The sequence below is a fragment of the Abramis brama genome (genome assembly GCF_963993115.1).
Source record: "Abramis brama genome assembly, chromosome: 9".
NCBI lineage: Eukaryota > Metazoa > Chordata > Actinopteri > Cypriniformes > Leuciscidae > Abramis > Abramis brama.
The window spans coordinates 15,097,411-15,118,497 of record NC_139971.1 but is presented as its reverse complement, the minus strand read 5'-3'; the positions used below and the strand labels follow the sequence as shown (position 1 = coordinate 15,118,497).

Below are 21,087 nucleotides of genomic sequence, written 5' to 3'. Positions count from 1 at the left end.
GGATCAGGGGCTATAAGAATGGGAGCGGAAACAAAGCGGCTCTTCAGGTTAGCGAATACAGCCTCGGCTGTATCGGACCACCTGAACGTCGTCTTGGGAGAGGTCAAGGCTGTCAAAGGAGCGGCTAGTTGGCTGAAATTACGAATGAAACGTCGGTAAAAATTGGCAAACCCCAGAAACCTCTGTAGGGCCTTACGGGAATCTGGACTTGGCCAATCCACCACAGCCTTAACCTTGTCAGGATCCATACGCACTCCCTCAGACGAGACGATGTAACCTAAGAAAGGGACAGACTGTGCATGAAAAGCGCATTTCTCCGCCTTGACAAAAAGCCCATTCTCTAGCAACCTCTGAAGCACTCGTCTGACGTGCTGAACGTGTTCCTGGAGAGACGAAGAAAAAATCAATATGTCATCCAGGTAGACATATATGAACTGGTCTACCATGTCTCTCAGCACGTCATTGACGAGTGCCTGGAAAACCGCTGGGGAGTTGGAAAGCCCGAAGGGCATGACCAAATATTCAAAGTGCCCCCTGGGGGTGTTAAAAGCGGTTTTCCATTCATCTCCCTTCCTGTTGCGGACCAAATGATAAGCATTACGTAAATCCAATTTTGTGAATACAGAGGCTCCCTGCAACCGCTCGAAGGCTGAAGACATCAACGGCAAAGGATAAGTATTCTTTACCGTGATGTTGTTCAGCCTTCGGTAATCAATGCACGTTCACAGGGATCCGTCCTTCTTCCCCACAAAAAAGAACCCCGCCCCCGCTGGAGAAGAGGAAGGTCGAATGAACCCGGATGCCAGAGAATCAGAAATGTATTTCTCCATGGCCTCCCTCTCGGGAGTGGAAAGAGAGTATAACTTGCCCTTAGGCGGAGACGTACCTGGCAGAAGATCTATGGCACAGTCATAGGGACGATGCGGAGGAAGAGAAGCAGCTCTGGACTTACTGAACACTTCCTTCAGGTCGAGGTACTCCGCGGGCACGTTTGACAAATTCACCGACTCCTCCTGCAAAACAGAACTGGACAAAGACGAACCAGCAGACATAAGACAAGACGCATAACATTCAGTGCTCCAGACGAACCAGCAGACATAAGACAAGACGCATAACATTCAGTGCTCCAGGCAGAAATGGAGTTATGTCCCCAGTCAACCCTGGGGTTATGCTGCACGAGTCAGGGATGACCGAGGACGATGGGGCTGTGAGGAGAGTCCAGAAGCAGAAATTACAGTTCTTCGGAGTGATTGCCAGAAGTGATGAGTGTTAACTGAATGGTGGTGTCAGATATCGTGGGTAACTCCTGACCATTGAGTGCATTGACGGAGATCGGGTTGGTAAGTGGTATGGTGGGTATCTGAAGTCTGTGTGCAAGTGACCAGTCCATAAAATTACCTTCCGCTCCGGAGTCGATAAGTGCTTGACACTGATGAGTGTGAGTTGCCCACTGCAATCTCACCGGAAGGAGAGTGGAAGAGGGTTTCTGGATGGAGACCCCGCCCGACAGAATCCTCTTCTCTACTGCCGGGCTCTCTCTTTTACGGGACAGTTATTGAGAAAGTGACCCGAGCCTCCACAATATAGACATAACCCTCTGGATCTCCTTCTCTCCCTCTCCTCCCGGGAGAGCCGGGCTCGACCCAGCGGCACTCTGCGGCGAGGGTGCGAAACTCGATGGAATAGTCAGCAACGGGTCTTTCTCCCTGGACAATGTCCGTGAGCTGGCGAGCCGCCTCTCTCCCTGCGACTGCCCGGTCAAACACCCTCTTCATCTCCTCCGAGAGTGCCGCGAACGAGGAACAGCATGTTCGTTGGTTCTCCCACACCGCCGTCCCCCACAGAGCCGCACGCCCAGACAGCAATGTGAGCACGAAAGCCACCTTCGAATCTTCAGTGCAAAATGTCTGAGGCTGAAGGGCAAAGAAAATAGAGCACTTGGTCAAAAAAGCTCTACAATAGTTAGGCTCACCCGAATATCTCTCAGGCGTCGGTAAACGGGGTTCAGTCTGACGATCGGATGCGGGAGGAATGGGGGGAACCGGCGGTGGGGTTGGCGCAGCGGGCATCGTCAGTTGTTGTATTTGCTGGGTGAGCCCGGACACCTGCGTTACCAACGCCTGAACCGCTCGTCCAGTAGCGGCGAGATGTTCCTCCTGCCATTCCATACGAGCCGAGCTGTGAGCGAAGTAATCCGCGAGCTCGGGTGTGCTTGCTGCCTCCATAATGGTCAGATCGTTCTGTGACGTGAAGTAACAGCGGAGACAATAACAAGTAAAACTGGTTCTTTATTGAACAATATGAGCAACCAGACTCAGAAAGTGTATGAAGATGATAGATCCGTCTCAGTCCAGAACAGGCAGGTCTCACGATCTCACTCAGCATCAGCGGGAGAACTCAGGAATGGGTGCGTTGGCAACGCAGGCTTGCATGGGCAACTCGAAGAACACGGTCAGATGAGTGAAGTGAATTCCCAGTGAAGACGAGACGTGAAGACAAACTGCGACGAGGAATCTCCCAGACGAAACACAGGCTGGAGACACGAGGAGTCGAGATGGAACAGGAACAGAAAGGGAAACATCCACAAAACAACGATCTGACAAACACAAGACGCACGAGGTGAGTATAAATAGGCACTGGAAATGAGAATCACCTGCCGCTGATTCTCCCGGAGGATAATCAGCGACCACGCCCACACACCACACACAAACACACACATAACACACGCAAGGAAGAGTCAATGAATTCATCAACCGTGACATGGTGTTACTCGATCTTAGTGCTGCATTTGTTACTATTGACCACAACATTCTTTTAAATAGACTCGAAAATTATGTTGGCATTAGTGGAATTGCATTAGCATGGTTTAAATCATGCTTATCTGACCGTTATCAGTTTGTAGCAGTAAATGAAGAGAGGTCTTATCGATCACTTACTGCTGATCAAGTTCAGTATGGCGTACCACAAGGCTCAGTACTAGGACCGTTGCTGTTCACTCTGTACATGCTACCCTCGGGAGATATCATTAGGAAGCATGGCATTAGTTTTCACTGTTATGCTAATGATACTCAGCTCTATATTTCTTCACGCTCTGACAAAACTTACCAATTCACAAAATTAACGGAATCTATAGCTGATATAAAAAATTGGATGACTAGTAATTTACTACTACTTAATTCTGAAAAAACAGAGATTCTAATTATTGGACAAAAAACTTCCTCACATAATAACCTAGAATACTGTCTAACACTTGAAGTCTTCGTCGTCGGTTAGGAACCTGGGTGTGATCTTTGATACCAATCTTTCATTTGAAAGTCACGTGTCTAGTATCTGTAAAACCGCATTTTTCCATCTTAAAAAATATATCTAAATTACGTCATATGCTCTCATTGACAAATGCGGAACAATTAGTTAATGCGTTCATGACATCAAGGCTAGATTATTGTAATGCTCTTATGGGTGGTTGCCCTGCAGGCTTAATAAACAAATTACAGCTGGTCCAAAATGCAGCAGCTAGAGTTCTTACCAGAACCAGGAAGTATGACCATATTAGACCAGTTCTGTCAACACTGCATTGGCTCCCTATTAAACATCGTATAAATTTTAAAATATTGCTGATTACTTACAAAGCACTAAATGGTTTAGCTCCGCAGTACTTGAGCGAGCTCTTAACGCTTTATAATCCTTCACGTTTAATGCGACCTCAAAATTCCGGCCAGTTGATAATACCTAGAATATCAAAATCGACTGCTGGCGGTAGATCCTTTTACTATTTAGCACCAAAACTTTGGAACAGTTTTCCTAACATTGTCTGGGAAGCAGACACACTCTGTCAGTTCAAAGCTAGACTAAAAACACATCTCTTTGACCTAGCATACACATAACACATTATAGACTTCTATAATTCCATGTAAGGCTGCATAGTTTAGGTCAGCCGGAACCGGTAACACTTCCCATAAATCCTGATGTACTCGTTACATCATAAGAAGAATGGTGTCTACGCTAATATTAGTCTCTCTGTTTATCTGAGGTTTACCGCAGTCCGCCGGATCTAGGCCGTATCCAGATCGGATGAAGGACCTGCGCCTGGACACTACGACAGCGCAGTCCTGAAGTGTCAACTAGTCTCTCCCCTGTGAAGGCCTCCTTCCCCTCCCTTTACCTCTCTACAGATAAAGCGTTGTCGGGATAATTCTGGTTCACGTGTCTACGCGGAAGCGATAAAAATTCTGTATTATACATTTTAAGGCCAGACAAGTAGTTTGTTGAGGGTTGATTTATAGGGAAGGACTACACACCTGCGCACATATATTCAAACGCGCATGCCTATAGACTGAACTCGTAATACGCATGTGCACGCCGTCAGCGTTCTCACAGGTTCTCATTTTTAAAGTTTGCGTAGAGAAAACTTAAAGAGTTTTCTGTTAAAACAGTGTTGTGTTAGTGGCCCCTAAGTTAATAACTAATGATCATTGCGACAGAAGTGAATCACTCAAAACTAAATTTAGCTGGACAATAACTTTATTCTAGAGCTGCTATAAAGCCAAAACAATCTCTGTTACTTTAATGTACTATTATCACTGTAAAGCCGCTTTGGAACAATCTACATTGTTGAAAGCGCTATATAAATGAAGATGACTTGACTTGACTTGACTCAGCAGCTCTGGTAGAGTTAGGCAGATCATTCCACCAGCATGGAACAGACCAGGTAAAGGTCAGAGAAAGAGATTTTGTGCCTCTTTGAGATGGCACCACAAGACGACATTCACTTGCAGAGCGCAAGTTTCTGGATGGTATGTGAGTCTGAAGTAATGAGTTTAGGTAAAAGGGAGCAGAGCCAGTGGTTGTTCTGTAGGCAAAAGTCAGTGACTTGAATTTGATGCAAGCGGCAACTGGCAACCAGTGCAATTTTGTGAGGAGAGGAGTGTCGTATGCTCTCTTTGGCTCGTTAAAGACCACTCTAGCTGCAGCATTTTGGATCAGTTGCAGAGGTTTGATAGTGCAAGCTGGAAGACCTGCCTGCAGAGCATTATAATAGTCCAGTCTGGATAGAACAAGCGCTTGGACAAGGAGTTGTGTAGCATGCTCTGATAGGAAGGGCCTGATCCTCCTAATGTTGTATAAGGCAAATTTGCAGGGGCGGGCAGTTCTAGCAATGTGGAAAGTTCAATTGATCATCAATCACGACTCCAAGGTTCCTGGCTGACCTTGATGGAGTTATGGATGACGAACCTAGCTGAATGGAGAAGTTGTGGTGTAGTGAACACAGCTGTTATGAATGAACACAGCCCACCCCCATTTTTATATAGAGCTACATGACCGTGCATGTTCTTCATAGATGAGGGTAGTGAGTTCTTATTCCCCCGCACTGATGCTGAGCACCTCTACCTCCTCAGAGATAGACTGCTGAAACACCGGGCTCTCTACCAGGGCGGAAGAAGCCTCGGCGCGGGTTTCCAATCCCAGAGAGAGCGCTGGATCCTCCGGGTGAAGGCAGAGAAAAGGGGGATATCCCTCCGCGAGATCCATTTGCGAATCCCACAATACCAGCTTCCGTGCTGCCTCGGCAACATTGTGGCTGGTACTGCGAGGAACGCTAGCCTGAACACCCTCCTCAACGAGTGACAGGCGGGAATGGAGCGTGTAAAGCGAAAGTAACTCGCAATGCTCATACACTGTAAAAAACAAACAAACATGGTCTCTGTAGACATCCCAGGCTCCACAAACGGAGCAAAAAAAAAAAAAAAAAAAAACTGGGCCAACCTGCACCATGAAACATAACAAACAGTGTTCCAGCCAATAACCGACAAGAATGATTTGGGGGTGGGAGTTGGGGGGTTAGTGCGCGTGCACATGAAGGGAGGTGTGGGGAGTGGAGGAGAGAGAAGCATGAAGAGGGAAGTTAGCTAGAGGAGAGAAGTCCTAGACAACGACTAAAGTTAGAATTATATTCTCTTGAATTTTGATATGATTCTCTTGATTTGGTCTGACACACGACCAAAGAGACGATGTTCTGATGAACAAATAGCAAAGAAGAGGGAAAAGGAACGCGCGAAGTCCCGAATTTACATCGGAAAAGCCTGTTTCAGAAAGCACGGAAGGGAGGGGGAGGGGATGGGATGAGGAGGAGGGAGGGTCGAGCTAGCCTCCATTTTGTTTGACAATACTTCGAATGTCAACAAGAAGTGATGTCACCCAACATCGCTTAGAGCACCTTTAATGCAGATTGTATGTCATTTTCACTACTTTGAGGAAAGATTAAGCATGGAGCAAGATTTGTTTTACCAACGTTTATGTTACATTAGTCATTCACGCTAGAACTCGGCTAATGTATGCACTGTTATTGATAGTTTACACATGTTCACCGCAGTAAATTAGAAAAAATACTCTGTAAATAAATAAGTACAAGTAAAATAATCGGTTTGTTGATGGGCATGCACTTGTTATTGCTGATGGTGAGGAATTACAGTTGCAACATCTCAGTTTCAGGTACATTATGAGTAGTGAATCACTGGGAAACGTCCTGCTCGAGTAGTCCTTACGATGGAGGTTCGGGTTGAATGACTAGTTCTTCCAATGTTTCATCATCGGAGCCGCGCTCAGATTGATATGGTAAAGTCAACATCATTCATCGTTACTGTGTTTAGTTTACGGGGTAGGAAGCCTCGGGAGTCGGACAAGCAGAGCTTACGTTTTGGCAATTGCCATTTTTGTTTTCGACACGCGTTAGGCTACGTGGTAGACCAATCACAACAGACTGAGCTGTCTGGCCAATCAGAGCAGAGTAGCTCGCGGAAAGGAGGGATTTAGAGAGATTGATTCGTCTGACGAGTCGTTTGAGAATCATTAAAAATGTGGTGATGTGTAAATGTATATTATGAGAAAATGAAACAGTTTTTTGACCTTTGATGCATGTAAACCTGTTGTAGGAGACTCCAAAACAACATTAGGAAACTTTAAAATAGCATAATAGGGGCACTTTAAAAGGACTCAGTCATACATTAACTTAAACAAATAAGCAGATGTCAACCTGCTATACCAAACAAGATCACAGGGAGATGCATATAGCATATACCAAAGGACTGCATATAACAAATATACAATCCATTCAGATGGATTATGAAAAACCAAAATACAAATGAAAAATAAAAACATTCTGAATGTGTGGAAACTCAGCGATCTGAAGGCGGGTCGATATCATCAGTGAACAGTTCCTCTGTCAGAACAAGCAATCGTGTTTACTTGTATGTTTGGAGCGTCTGATGCCCATAATCGCTACTGATCCTCAATCTTCCCAAAACAGGCTTCAGCGCTCGCTTTGGCGAGCATCCTTTATAAAACACTCACAGTAAATTAATTTTGACTATGTGAATATATTGACCTGTGTTCATGCAGAAATACAATGTTATAGTGATCAGTGAGCCGAGAGTGCACAAACATGGTTTGTCTCCTGTATGTCACTGTAATCGTCTTTACCTTCATTACAATTGTCATCCATCAATACTTTGTCAGCGACCCTGGTATTATTTATCCAACAGAGAGATGTAGTTAGCATATCCTGTGTCCATGAAGCGGTTGGGAGCTGCCGTTCAGTCTGTATTTCAGACAGCGCTATGATAAACAGCTTGGGCTGTTCTGAAACAATTACAGAATACATACAAGAGGTGGTCCTTTGTTAATTTTTTTATTTAACATTAATAATAAGTCAATATATTTAAATTAATTTTAAGTTATCTTGCGGTGTTTACAGGTAATCGGTTCTGCGCAAAAATTGCTCATGTCAAACGAGACTTTTCTTTTCTTTCACACAGCACACACAAGCGGCTTCCTGAAGACAAAGAAGCTGATGACTTGTTTACAGGCACCTTTTTTATACATGTGGGGGCACCTTGTGACATCATTGCACTGCGTTGGCCAATGATTTCTTTAATTTCAAACGTGCCTCAGACACGGGGTTCCATGGGGACGTGTCCCCATAGCGTCAGCAACTTGATTTCCTTTGAACGGGAACCAATTAACCATACCTGTCACAGCAGCGATCATTCTCCCCTCCACCATGTTTCAAATTAATTTCCCACCCAACTCATATTTACGATAATTCCGATAGCATGTGAAGGCAACATTATACTTGCCCAATCTTTTAACACAACAAATGCCATTTGCACGCTTACATCAGTGTTGCATTCTTGGAGAACAGTTCTTAAAGTGGAAAGAGATGCTAACGAACCTTGATGAAATTTGAGTTCCAGAGGAACCACTGTTTTTTTGTTTTGTTTTGTTTTTTTGTGAAAAAAAGATTTTAATGCCTTACCAAGTGGTTACAGGAAGTAGATTGGGAAAGAATTTACTCCAGACATGTAAAGCGAACCAGAATTTCCTAATATAAAAATCTCTGCTGCCATTAATGAAAAGCAAGTGAATGAGTTAGTGTAATGGGAAAAAGAAATTCATTATGAATTGTGCCAAAATGCCTGTTCTAATTATAAAGCAATTTCATTGTTTAATGTTAATGTGTATTAAATACAGCATTCTGTCTTCGTGTGGTCCTTTCTGGGGGAATCGATGAAAGAATCAGAGGGGTTACATTAGCAGGTTCATTTTTATCTTTTGGAACTGCAAAGTTGGATGTTTTTAAAAATACATCAAAGAAAGCTATATATTATGACACAATTAAAGTTATTCATCAAGATTCACTCAGAGGACAAAAGGTTCAAGGTGACCATGGATTATTGAAGCCAGAACTCCTTGTGAGGGGACAGGTGGAGGACCCTGTATAAACCTCCAGTAGAGAAGCAAACAGCGAATCTGTAGTGGAGGATTATTCACAGGGCGACAGCTACAGCACCTAAATCCAGCAATGGGGATGGGATGTAAGCTTTGTGTAAAGGAGGAGAATTTAGAGCATTTGTTAATTAGTATTAGTAAATGTGCTAGAAAACCTGAATCAACCTGGGCGTGCATTTAATGATGTTTTATTAACATCAGGGAGTTCGGGAGGAGCACGTTCAGATAATTAACATAATCAACACGGGTGGAGAGCACTCAGTTAATCAACGATAATAGGTATACAGCAGACCTACCTCAGTTCTTTGACAGTTTATCAGCATCCCTCCACCACCACTTCTCCACACTTCTAGTTCTAATTACTTACACGGGGGAGTACTCTGAGTTCGGGACAAATTCCGAGTTCGGAGCTCTCCCCCCGGACAGCACGCCAAATAAAGCTATAGGCTACTTTAAATTTACATCTAATTATATGTAAGTGTGAACTCATGAATTTGTATGGATGGAGCAAGTAAGTGTTTAAAATACATGTGCAGAAAACAGTTACATTTTATTTAAAATAAATATTATATTAATAAGACATTTAGGCCTATTTCACTCAGAGGTATGTTTATTAAATGCTTGGTAGAAATAAATAGTTAATAATGGTGCAACTCAATCACCAGTAAAGACATCATTAATGTTTTACTACTCATTGAAGGAGTGGTCCACCAAAGCGTCATCTTCAACTACCACTTCTTTTTTCCACTTTGACACCCAAAGGCGCTATGCACTGCTATAGCCTATTATTCAGCATTGGTGTCACATTATCTTTTCTGCGGATAAGTATCAGTCACAGGGTGATCGGTCAGTTAACCGCTGTAATCCACTGATGTAGGCTCGTGCCTCTATCATCTGGTGAATTTGATCAAATTAAACTCTGCAAATAGCAATCACGAATAAAGCAGTAATTGTGTATAAGCACAACATAACTAAAGTATATTTTCTTGTAGAAAATTTGATTGATTTTTATATATCAAATGAAAAAAGAAAAAGAAATTAAATCATCTCCCATAAGTAAATTATGTACTTTATACCGTTACGCATAAAATGATTTACATTTGAGCATTTCATGAACAGACACAGTAACACTATAAATACAGCCTACCACTTAAAGCTCATAGTCGCATGTACATGTTCACTGTACAAAGATCACTGTTAAAAATTTTCCCGTTAAAAAACAGTAAAGAACTGGCAGCACGGTTGCCAGCAAGTTACTGTTAAATTAACAGTGTTTTACTGTTGGTGAAATTTACAGTTGGCTACCGTTTATTAAAAAACAGTAATTAACTGGCAGCACGGTTGCCAGCAAGTTACTGTTAAAATAATGGCGTCTTACTGTTGGTTAAATTAACAGTTGGCTACTGGTTTTGCAAATACAGCATAAAGCTGTTTCTACATTTGACAGTAATATTAAGTAATACAGAAATACAGTCAACTACACAAATATACTACTGTGTAATCTATTGAGTAATGGACAGTTAGCAAAAAGGACAACTTTTCCCCCTGTGTTTTTAAAGGTGAACTAAGTAACTTTTTTACCTTAACTGAACAGCTTCGGAGTCACTGGATTGGATGGTTATATCCGGAGTCACTGGATGGTTATATTACTTATTTCGGGTTGAATGGTGGTCGTTTCGCACCCCCCTGGTGCCCGTGAGCGGAAAATCCGCACTTGCAACTTTGAGCCGGCGGCCGTCAGGAAGTATCGCGTGATATCAGGTCTCGCGATGTAACGAATTGCTTTACGCCCAAAAGAAATCTGCTAAAATGCTGTCATTATTGCGCTCCCTCACGCTGTTCGAACCCGAATGAAGAAGACGTTTTAAAGAATGTCCCATCTGCTTTGATGTCGTTGATCTACTAGCCTCTGGTGTCTGAGAATCGCCAACGAGTTTTTACAACAGTGTTGTCAAATATCTATTCTGAAGCTGTAGGGGGAGCTCTAGAAAGAAACCTGCGAGCAAAAAGCGAGAATACAGCGAAGAAATCCCGAAATTACTGAGCCCTGCTTTAAAGATTATTTTCTAAACCTTGTGATTTAATAAATTACCCTGTTGCGGTCTTGCTATAAAATACCAACAGTGAATAAATGTAAAAGTGAAATAGTGAATTAAAAATGTCACAGAATAAAAGCAGCTTTAAGTATTGTTTCAAAACATGTATTTTGTTTATTAAACTTCTAAAATTGTTTTGGGAAAAAAAAGCATAAAAGGACATGTAAGAAAATAACAAAAATTCAAGGTTTAGAAGTTACAACAAATAATAATAAACAAGATGTTTCCAAAATCCGAATCTGAATTACTTGAACAAGTCTTTAAACAAATGACTAAGTATACTGTCCAAAAAATGAACTCTGGACACAAACACAGTGAACGACTCTATTCACCTGATTTTGAGTGAATACTTGCAAAAATATGGATGCAAGAGAACGTGTGTGTGTGTGTGTGTGTTTTGTGTGAAATACTTATATGAAGTCCCACTCAAAATCCATCAACTTTTTAATCAGACTGGAGACACAAGGGTTCACTTTTTTTTTCTTCTGGGCGACCTTCCCCGTCCGTTTTGATATGACTCCTCCAGCCTTGGTGCCTTTTTCTGGATTTATCCCGATGAACCGCCTGAAAAACAAACGTGTTTGATAAGAATTAGTTACTCACAAAGAACATATAAATTTGCTATATTCTTGACTATTCTTGTATTAAGAACACTTCCTTTAACTTTGTCAGGAAAGGAGAGCTTTCTTAATCTTTTGGGGGTGAAAGATGTGATTTAATCTAGAATAAAGACATCTCCTTATTCAAGCTTTTGCATAGCACATCTTACATGCTATTTTAGCAATGTTTTGATACATTTTAACAAATTCACACAATCATCATTTTGGTGTCAAAGATGAGTCTGCTTCCTTCCAAGGTTTTCACCAACACCTCACCACCACCGATGCCCTTTTTATTTCCTTGATCTATGGCTGCTCACTGGGGTTCAAATAGTTTAAAGGAATTTTCTTTATTTGATGCTAGATTCCCTGTTCATTAGGGCCAAATTGTATTGTATCAATTAAACATGCAACATTGCAACAATGAAAAATTTTATGTAAAGCTGCTTTGAAATGATATGCATTATAAAAAGTGCTATAGAAATAAATGTGAACTGAATTGAATGTATGCATCCAATTATCTAACCTTTGAATGAATTCCAGTGTGCATGCTGCCTCAGCTTGGTATTGAAGATTGAGGTTGTAGAAAGTAGAAAAAACAGCAGCAAGCCCAGACAGAAAAGCCGGCTGGATGCCCTCACAAATGATGTGCCCCTCAAGGCTGATCATCCAGTGTTGAATACAGCTTCCTGGTGTTTCACCTGAAACTTTAAAATGAAAAACTGAAGTCAGCATCGACATAAAAACATGAATCTGCCACCGCAAGATTGTAAATGAAAGCAAGGAAAATTGAAATCATTGACAGAGCCCTGTTCTTTTAAAATATGAAATAGTTTTCAACGTGTTGATCATGGACTGGTCTGGGCGGACAAGATGTGTATTGTGAAATTATGTTCTCAACATTGTTAATGGGTTAGTTCAACCATAAAAAGAAAATACTGTCATGAATTACTCACCCTCATGTTGTTCCAAACCCATAAAACTTTAATTTATCTTTAGACAAATATATTTCTAATATTGTTTAATTGTTGTCCATCAATTGAAAGTCCATGTTAAACAGAAACTCAGACATGCTTGCCTGACTAATGTGTGGACTTTAGAATGGACTTTAAAATGCATATGGATTAGTTTTACAATGCATGTATGATCTTTTTGGATCTTCAAAATGTTGGTTACATGAACTTTGAAGGAAGGGACAGAAAAAATATAGTTCATTAAAAATATAAGCTATAAGCTATTGTGGGTTTGGAACAACATTGGCCAAGAACATGATAAAAAATGTTTAGATTCTACTATACATACCGATGAGTATGAAAAGAAACAATGCAGCAGCAATAACAAAACTTTAATATGAATTATTCTTAATGATTATTCTATCACTTAACTCCTATATTAAACAACTTGGATCTATGCAAAAATAAAGCCACCATTAAAGCAGGCCTAACAATACAATCACTAGTACAGAAAATAAATCACCCTCAGAAAAGAGATATGTACAGATTACAAGTTTATCCCCATTTGAAAGCACAAAAAGCCCGAAATTGAGGTTTTGTCTAACGTTGGGAGGTTTCCCGAATTATGAAAATCAAGCTGCAACACCGGTCATTTAAGCGCGCTGAGACGTCGATGTAATTCACATGCAACAGTATTTGGATGAAACTCACCCTGTAATCGGGAATTAGGCTATCCGTGTCAGGAATCCAACTTCCCTCACAGTTGCAGTTGGTGCTTTTGTCACTGAAACAAGCGAATAAAAAAATAGTTGCAGTTCCAATATCAGCAATACGAATTAGAAACAACTGCAGATGTAATGTATTTTTCTATCACAAAGAGCAAAACAAAAGGGAACTCACCTATTATAAGTATGAAGATGGATGAAAAATCCATGCGTGCTCACTGCAGTCTTCCGATGTCAAGCCAAAAATACTGTTAAGTACCGTTTTGTTTCCTTCAAGCAATACATACGTTAAAATGCTGTTATACTTTGTCTACGTCATTTTACAAAAACAAAAAAAACGGCAATGTACTGCTTTTGAACAAAACAGGAATATACTGTTGAAATTTTGCCGTAAATTTACAGCAATTTAACAGTGGGTCGTAAACGAGGCCTAACCTAAAGCAATAGTAGTAGTCTATACTATTGAAAATCATATAAAGCGATTTTCAAGTAGGTTACTATTACGGCTGTTTTCCCAAAACATCGTTATTCGTACGATTGCACTTGAATAAATGGTAACCGAAAATGTTAACATCTAAATTAACTAGTTTTACTGATAATATTATGTAATATCAAAATTATTCTTTAATATGGCCGAATCTAAATACATCCGTTTATACCAACAATTATTTTATTTTTTATTAGTCAAACCATGCAGAATTACCTTAACTCATACAGTGCCATAACACACAAGAAGCGACGTGTACTTTTAAATATCAGCAGTCAATAATTTAGTAATCAATTATGATAAAATGTAGATATTTGTAGTCATTATAATTCTAGTTGTGTCAATAATGCACTTGCCCTGAAACATTCACGAAGTAAAAAGTGTGACAGCTGTGCTCTGCTCATGTGTGGCCTCTAAGATCATGCGTCCATGGGAATCTTTAAGAGTTCAGCTCATGGTCACGGCCACGCACTAATAGTTGATTCGTGTGTGCTCTCGTGCGGGGGTCAACATTGTGTCCGCTTGAGGACCCCTGCAAGATCTCCAGACGCTCTGCCAATACTGATTTATTTTGACCGTTTGTTTCCTAATTTTAGCCGGATATTAGAACAAAAAAGAGAAGTCTGTTTTTAAAGTCTGAACCTTTTCGAAAAAGAAAATGTATTGTCTTGTTCTTGTATAGGCTAACCCAGAAACCAATAAACTGATATGCAGTAGCCTACACAATGTTTTTGACAAGAAAAGGGATCTTTGCTCAACCTAAAGAATATTTATTTTTAATAGTGACTCGAATGTCTTATCCATGTATTATATATTTTTTTTTTCTAAACAATTCCATGATGACTTTGTCTGTGCAAATATTCAATATTATACAATATTAAACACTGACTGGATCGACTGTCCCCGGGAGATATAGGCCCATTATCTTACTTAGCAAAACATATATATATATATATATATATATATATATATACATATATACATATATATATATATATATATATATATATATATATATATAGGAATATTGTTTTTTTTTAATGGAATATCTTTGCAGTGACTCTTCAGCTTTTTCAATTCCACCCAGACAACATTTGTTCTATTAATTTAATTCTTACCCATTAGCGGATTATATTAAAAGAAAATACAAAAACTAAAACAATCTCATAATATTTCATTTTAAGCTATATTAGTGAACCATATCTTCTTAAAAATAGCTTGGTTTTGTACGTATATTTGTTTGATCAAATGTGTGTAAGCTTTATGCGGTCAACTTTTCTCTCCAGGAATAAAATCAATCATGAAGAATGTGGCACAAAATAATAACTTTAGTTTATTATTGTTGTTATTGCTGGTACTAAAATTGAAACATTATTATTGTAGTTATTTCGCATTATTTTTAAATTCGCGTCTTTAAATTCTACATTCAATAAGCTTAATTTCTGGTTCGATGAATAACGCAGAAATTTAGTCCAGAAATCTATAGAATTCAAACTTTTAATTCACAAAACATAATAATTCTTGTTTAGAAAAGTCATATTTTAAACAGATATTGCAAACTCCATGCCATTACTTTAATTTTCAATTGAACTGAAGGATTACATCAACTAATATTTAAATTCATTGAAAAGGGACAAAAAAAATCCTACTAAAAGATGTCTTACACCATGTACAGTTTATACAGTGCTTGAGAAATAAGACGTGTCAATATAGGTATGTACAACTAAATAAACAATCAAAATAACTAACAATGCTTATATTTAACCTTAATGTTACATTGGGCAAATATTGCCAATAAAACGGTCAACACTGTGGCTATAATTGTAGCCTAAAATTAAACATTTCAACAGAATAAATAAGTTGCGCATTAGGGTTTAAAGGTGCCTTCATTTCGCGTGCTTATGGTTTTCACCATTTTAAGCGAAATAAAAATGATTGTAGGAAAACGTTCCAAACGATACAAACTCGTCTTTAAAAACAATATATCAACATCGGAGCGTTTCACTCATCTTTGCATCTCCGAGTGTGGTTGTCATCCGCCAGCAGAGTTTGTACTGAGCTGTTGGAAACGAGATGCAGTGGCTTTTTTTGCCCTCGATCTTATGATTCGCAGATATCTGAAGCTGAAGGTTTTTCCAAGTGCTCCTTTGAGTTTGTAATTTTCTAACAATGCGTTTCTATGGCCAAGTTCTGAATAGTAATAAACGGCAATTCTTAATTCCATGTCTCTTTCCAAAAGAGCCACTTGAATTCAGAGTTCCACTCTTGGCCTCAGAACTCTTGGCCACAGAGTTCATTTGGGCCAGTTTACTCTGTTGCTCGTCGTTGCATTAAGTCTTCTTTGTAATAATGCTGTCACATCACACAGGGTTTGATGTCCTGATATGAGACCTGCTGATGGTGGTAGTACGAGTTGCTCCCTGGTGAATGCATCGATGAAGAGGTCATGGCGTTAAAAGAGAAGACAAATTCTTTCCTGTCACACATGCTGGGAGATTGGGAATGGTAGCGCGGTATACCTGCGGGGACACAAAACATGGCACATTAGATATATACATATATAAAAAACTTGGCTAATGTTGTTGTAGTGTTCTTGACATTTTAAACCCCAAACTGTTACTACCACTACTACTACTGCTATAACAGAAATGATAAAAAATGTTAATGCGTTACACATTCGCCTGTGGCATTCAGTCGTTCATTCAATGGGAAAATATTTCTGTATCTTGTAAAATTTTCTAATCGTAAAGTATATCAAACTCCAATCCAAACCCCAAACTGTTATTGTTACTACCACTACTACTACTGCTATAAAAAAAATAAAAATAAAAAAAAATAATAAAAAAAAAGGTTTATGAGTAACACATTTGCCCATGACATTAAGTCGTTCATTCAATGGGAAAATGTTTCTGTATCTTGTAAAATTTTCTAATCGTAAAGTATATCAAACTCCAATCCACATTTTTGTTTGTTTGTAGATTTAGCGACTGTTGACTGAATAAAAAGCCGGGTATTTGTCGACCTTCGTTTATCTAGAGGATCGAGAGAGAGAAAAAAATGTTTTAAACATTTCTTGAAGGTCTTCTAAGATTGAAAATGGCTATAACAGCTACAGGAGGAATATAACATAAACTTACTTTCGATAATAACTTTAACTTTAACAAATTAGGCCTATATATTCTACAATTTTACCTTTACCAATTTTACCAAATATATCCTACAATTATATATCTAACTCCATTAATGTAGACATACATAATAATGATCTTTTAAGTATTATATAATATATATATATATATATATATATATATATATATATATATATATATATATATTTTTTTTTTTTTTTTTTTTTTTAAATGAAATGTATTGAAAAGCGTCACCATATCATTTTGGCCTGTCAACACATTTTTAAGCGTCATTATTAAGTTTGATATGTTTTTTTTTTTTTATTATTATTATTGTTTTAAATAGCTTTTGATTATATTACGTTTTTTTGATAATGCATTGGAGTGCTGTGAGAGACCTGGAAGAGACCTGAAAGTCTTAAGATCTGGGTGGGATCGTTTTAAAATGACTGCTTGCACGCGATTCCCCACAGACACATTGCTGCAGGGCTCGTGGCGTGGTTCTTCTTGCTCTTGCCCCAGTAGAGATTACAGCAATCGAGTTGAAATCACTTCTAATTATGCATGTGCAGAATTATGTCAATATGTGAGCTAGAAGCTTACCAAAGACTGACCAAATGATCCATGGATAAAGTTTTTAATGTTTAGAAATTTTGATCACACTCTACATTACTGTTCCCATTCGCGAATTAAATGCAGTGATTCTGTATTCACCAGTTTCTCGACAAAATACACGAGCATTTATGAAAATATTTACCAGCACATTAATTGAATAAAGCATATTGTACAAATGTTTGTGTCGTGATGTGGCATAACTTTAGCTTGACTGTTGGCAAGACATTAAAAATGATTCATTATACCTCTCACCTATTCATGAAAATAAAAGCATATAACAAGATAGAATATTTCTGTTAAATATGTCTGTTGGGGTCATCTTGAAAACTTTACCTTGAAGGTCGGTGTTGCCGTGGCCGTTCTGGTGCAGGTAGGACTGTTCCAGAGAGTGTGTGGGTAAACTGGGCTGCAGTGGATTGGCTCCCGGGTTACACGGAGAGAGCGGCTGCTGTTTGATGTAAGACGCCCCGTTATTTAGAGAAGCCGGGGGCGCTGGAGGCCATGCCGAGGCCGTGCTAGAATACACCGCATGCGGCTCCATCACTCCCCCGCTGGCGAGAAGCGGTGATGCGGAGTTGTCGTGGTGGGGGTACTCACTCCCTGAGGATCCTGTGCAACTGCCCATGTAGGAATGTCCACTATTCGCTGATAGATGGGACATGGAGTGTCCTGCCAAGCCCATTCCTTCCATATTGCTGGCCAAATGTCCATTCATCATCCCAATCCCACTCTCCAAAGATAAACTGTTTGGAGGGCAAGACAGGCCCCCGCCGCCCCCCTGAAAGTTATAGGACTCGGGTATGTGATTGAACCCCAGCCCGTTCATCATGCTGTACATGGAAGGTTTGAGCGCCTGACATTTGCGCCTGAATCCCCGTGGCCTCCTGCGGAAAGATCCCTCCTCGAACATGAACTCACTGGCTGGGTCGATGGTCCAGTAGTGGCCCTTACCGGGTCTGCCCAGACCCTTGGGCAGCTTGATAAAGCACTCGTTCAGAGACAGATTGTGACGCACCGAATTTTTCCAGCCTTGATACGAGCCTCTGAAAAACGGGAAGCGGCTCTGTAGGAACTGATAAATTTCGCTCAGAGTGAGTCGTTTGGTTGGAGAGCTCTGGATGGCCATGACAATGAGAGCGATGTAAGAGTACGGGGGCTTTTCAGGACGACGAATTCCAGCGTTCGTCTTTTTAGTTTTGGTGCTGGAGGAGGAAGAGGAGGTCTCCATCACATGCGTCTGTCCGTGCGGTTTCTCCGACATGGGGCTACTGTGAGCAGGGGTCTGCACGGAGGGCTGCTGGACCTCAGCCGTCATTCTTCACGCACACGTCAAAATCCACGTTAAAAAAAGACTGCGATTTTACGCTGCTTTCATTAATAACGGAATGCAATGCTGGAATGATCTCTTCTTTCTCTGGTTATGCGTAATTGCCTTGTAATACTACCCACCATAAAACTGGATACTGCAGGGAAAAGAGATTCTTTCTGCTTCAGATCCTGTCTTCTTGTTCTTCCAGTATGGAGTTGGGCTTTTACTTATCTGTTTCCATCAGCTCCTCTCAGGCTCTTGAGTCAGAGTCGCTCAGGGGCCGCCCAGTGTCCCTCCCACTGTCAGCTCTGCTGGGGTGGGCTTTACCAACATCTGCACAACTAGAACACTATTAAATAAAGCGCGTTTATAGTCCTATTTATTGTTAAATAAAATAGCATATTGAGTCCACATTAGTATCGAGACTTTTTTCGAACAATACAAAATTATTTTTAACTAATAATAAATTCAACTTTGAATAGCATAATACAGCTGGATCACTGCGTTTTAGGTATTTTTGATCATATTAATGATGTATGTATGATACATTATATGACACACATTAATTAATTAATTAATTAATGTGTTTGCTACTTTAATTACTTTGTACTTTAAATCATTCGCATATTAATAAATACAAAAATGACAGCGGGTTTTGGGGAAGTTTAGAAGCTGCAAAGGGGCATACGAAATCTTTTTTTTTTTTTTTTTTTTACGAAATAACGCCATTTTTAAATCCTTAATTGAATGAAAAGCAAGTGTCTTTTCTTTCTTTCTTTCTTTCTTTCTTTCTTTCTTTCTTTCTTTCTTTCTTTCTCAGATAGGCAGGAACACGAGGAGGATGTTTATACTGCAAAACGTAAACATTTTCCCCTGAGCTTCTTTAAATCAAATATCAAGCAAAAAGCATCTCTAGTGCAGCTAATCCACAAAGCCACGTCACCATTCTGAGTTTTACACGTACATTTAAAGATTTCTGAGCTGATTAAGAACTGAAGAATGGAGGTTTTGGGGTCGTATCGGGTTCATGGATACTCGCTTGAAGACTGCAGTCAAGATGCGTCACTTAATCAAGGCAAGTTCACACGACACATCTATATTCACTTATGTACCGCGTGAGTTTTTGCTTTGCTGAAGTCAAATCAAACGACTGGCATATGATTATTGTCTAATTGTGAATGTTTTGGACACGTGAGTAAAACACATGCGTCATGTAATGCACATAATAATGTAACAGTTAATCAGGAACATTTGCTGCAGATATGCTTTCTTTCTTTCTTTCTTTCTTTCTTTCTTTCTTTCTTTCTTTCTTTCCAGAAATCTTGGTTATTTGCTCTCTCCCGGGTCTAATATCTATATCGAAGTTAGCTACAGGCGATTTGTACAGTATATGTTTTATCTCTATGCAACATTCATGCTTTGAGAGTGAAGTGCATATAGATTAATAGGCTATAAGATACGATATCTAACTTGCACAAAACTTTCAAATGTAATTGAATAAAAATAATAATAATAAAAAACAAAAACAAAGAAAAACCCAATTGACTAATCTAAAAAAAAAAAAGAAAAAAAAGAAAAGAAAAAAATATATATATATATATATATATTATTGACATATCTTGCTGTCATGGTACAAGAGATGCAATTTATCATCATTCAGGAGTATATCTCCGTTATCAGCTAATACCCTGAAGGTTTGGACCATGGTGCTGCTCAATGCAGGAATGCACATTGATAGAGGTATTGTTTTAAGGCTTGGAAAGGGGCCCGTACATTTATCAAGTGCTATGGACCACCCAGTTTGGTCTCGACCTCTGCATTTAATTAAGGTTGATGTGTTCATTTGTTAAGGGCCTTTTTAACGCTACTCTGCTGATGTCCCATGTTCATCTCATATTAACCCTTAAAAATACAGTATCCACAGAAAATACATCCTCAAATGTGTTTAGAATAACTAGTTTTTTTCATCGATTTGTGTAGTAAAGTATGCAAAAGTTCTTCAACGTCATCGCAAACTCATGTGTGATTGATGCAGTAGCCTAGGAGTTCACTCTCTCGGTATGTGCAAACAAATAGTGGCCTTTTTTTTTTTTTTTTTTTTTTTTTTAGCTCGCTCAATTACTTCCAATAACCGAGCTGATAAAAATGGATGCATTGTTGAAAACCTAATTTAAGTCAAATATAGTTGTTGTTCTTGTGATTATTAGTATTATTGTTGTTGTTATTATTATCATTAGTAGTAGTAAGTATGATTATAATGAACAACAACGATAGCAACAACATCAATAATAATAATAATAATATTAATAATAATAACTTTAATAGTTAATAGACTAATTCGTTGTCTTGTCTCAGTGTTCACATTTTCCATGACGTCTTCCAATAAAATAT

At 39.4% G+C, this 21,087-nt stretch overlaps 1 protein-coding gene and 1 long non-coding RNA gene across 2 annotated transcripts; both read right to left on the bottom strand.

Moving 5' to 3' along the window:
* Window positions 1-10,977: 10,977 nt before the first annotated feature.
* Window positions 10,978-13,956, bottom strand: LOC311089546. The gene is made up of 4 exons (XR_014607708.1): window positions 13,333-13,956; window positions 13,144-13,216; window positions 12,006-12,186; window positions 10,978-11,444 (listed from the first exon to the last, which is right to left on the bottom strand). It is a non-coding gene; the product is annotated as an uncharacterized lncRNA (long non-coding RNA).
* Window positions 13,957-14,955: 999 nt separating this feature from the next.
* On the bottom strand, window positions 14,956-19,047 carry foxf1 (forkhead box F1). The gene is made up of 2 exons (XM_084124763.1): window positions 17,721-19,047; window positions 14,956-16,163 (listed from the first exon to the last, which is right to left on the bottom strand). Exons 1-2 carry the CDS (start codon window positions 18,700-18,702, stop codon window positions 16,000-16,002), a joined length of 1,146 nt encoding a protein of 381 aa, XP_083980889.1. The 5' UTR covers window positions 18,703-19,047; the 3' UTR covers window positions 14,956-15,999.
* Between the last annotated feature and the right edge of the window lie 2,040 nt (window positions 19,048-21,087).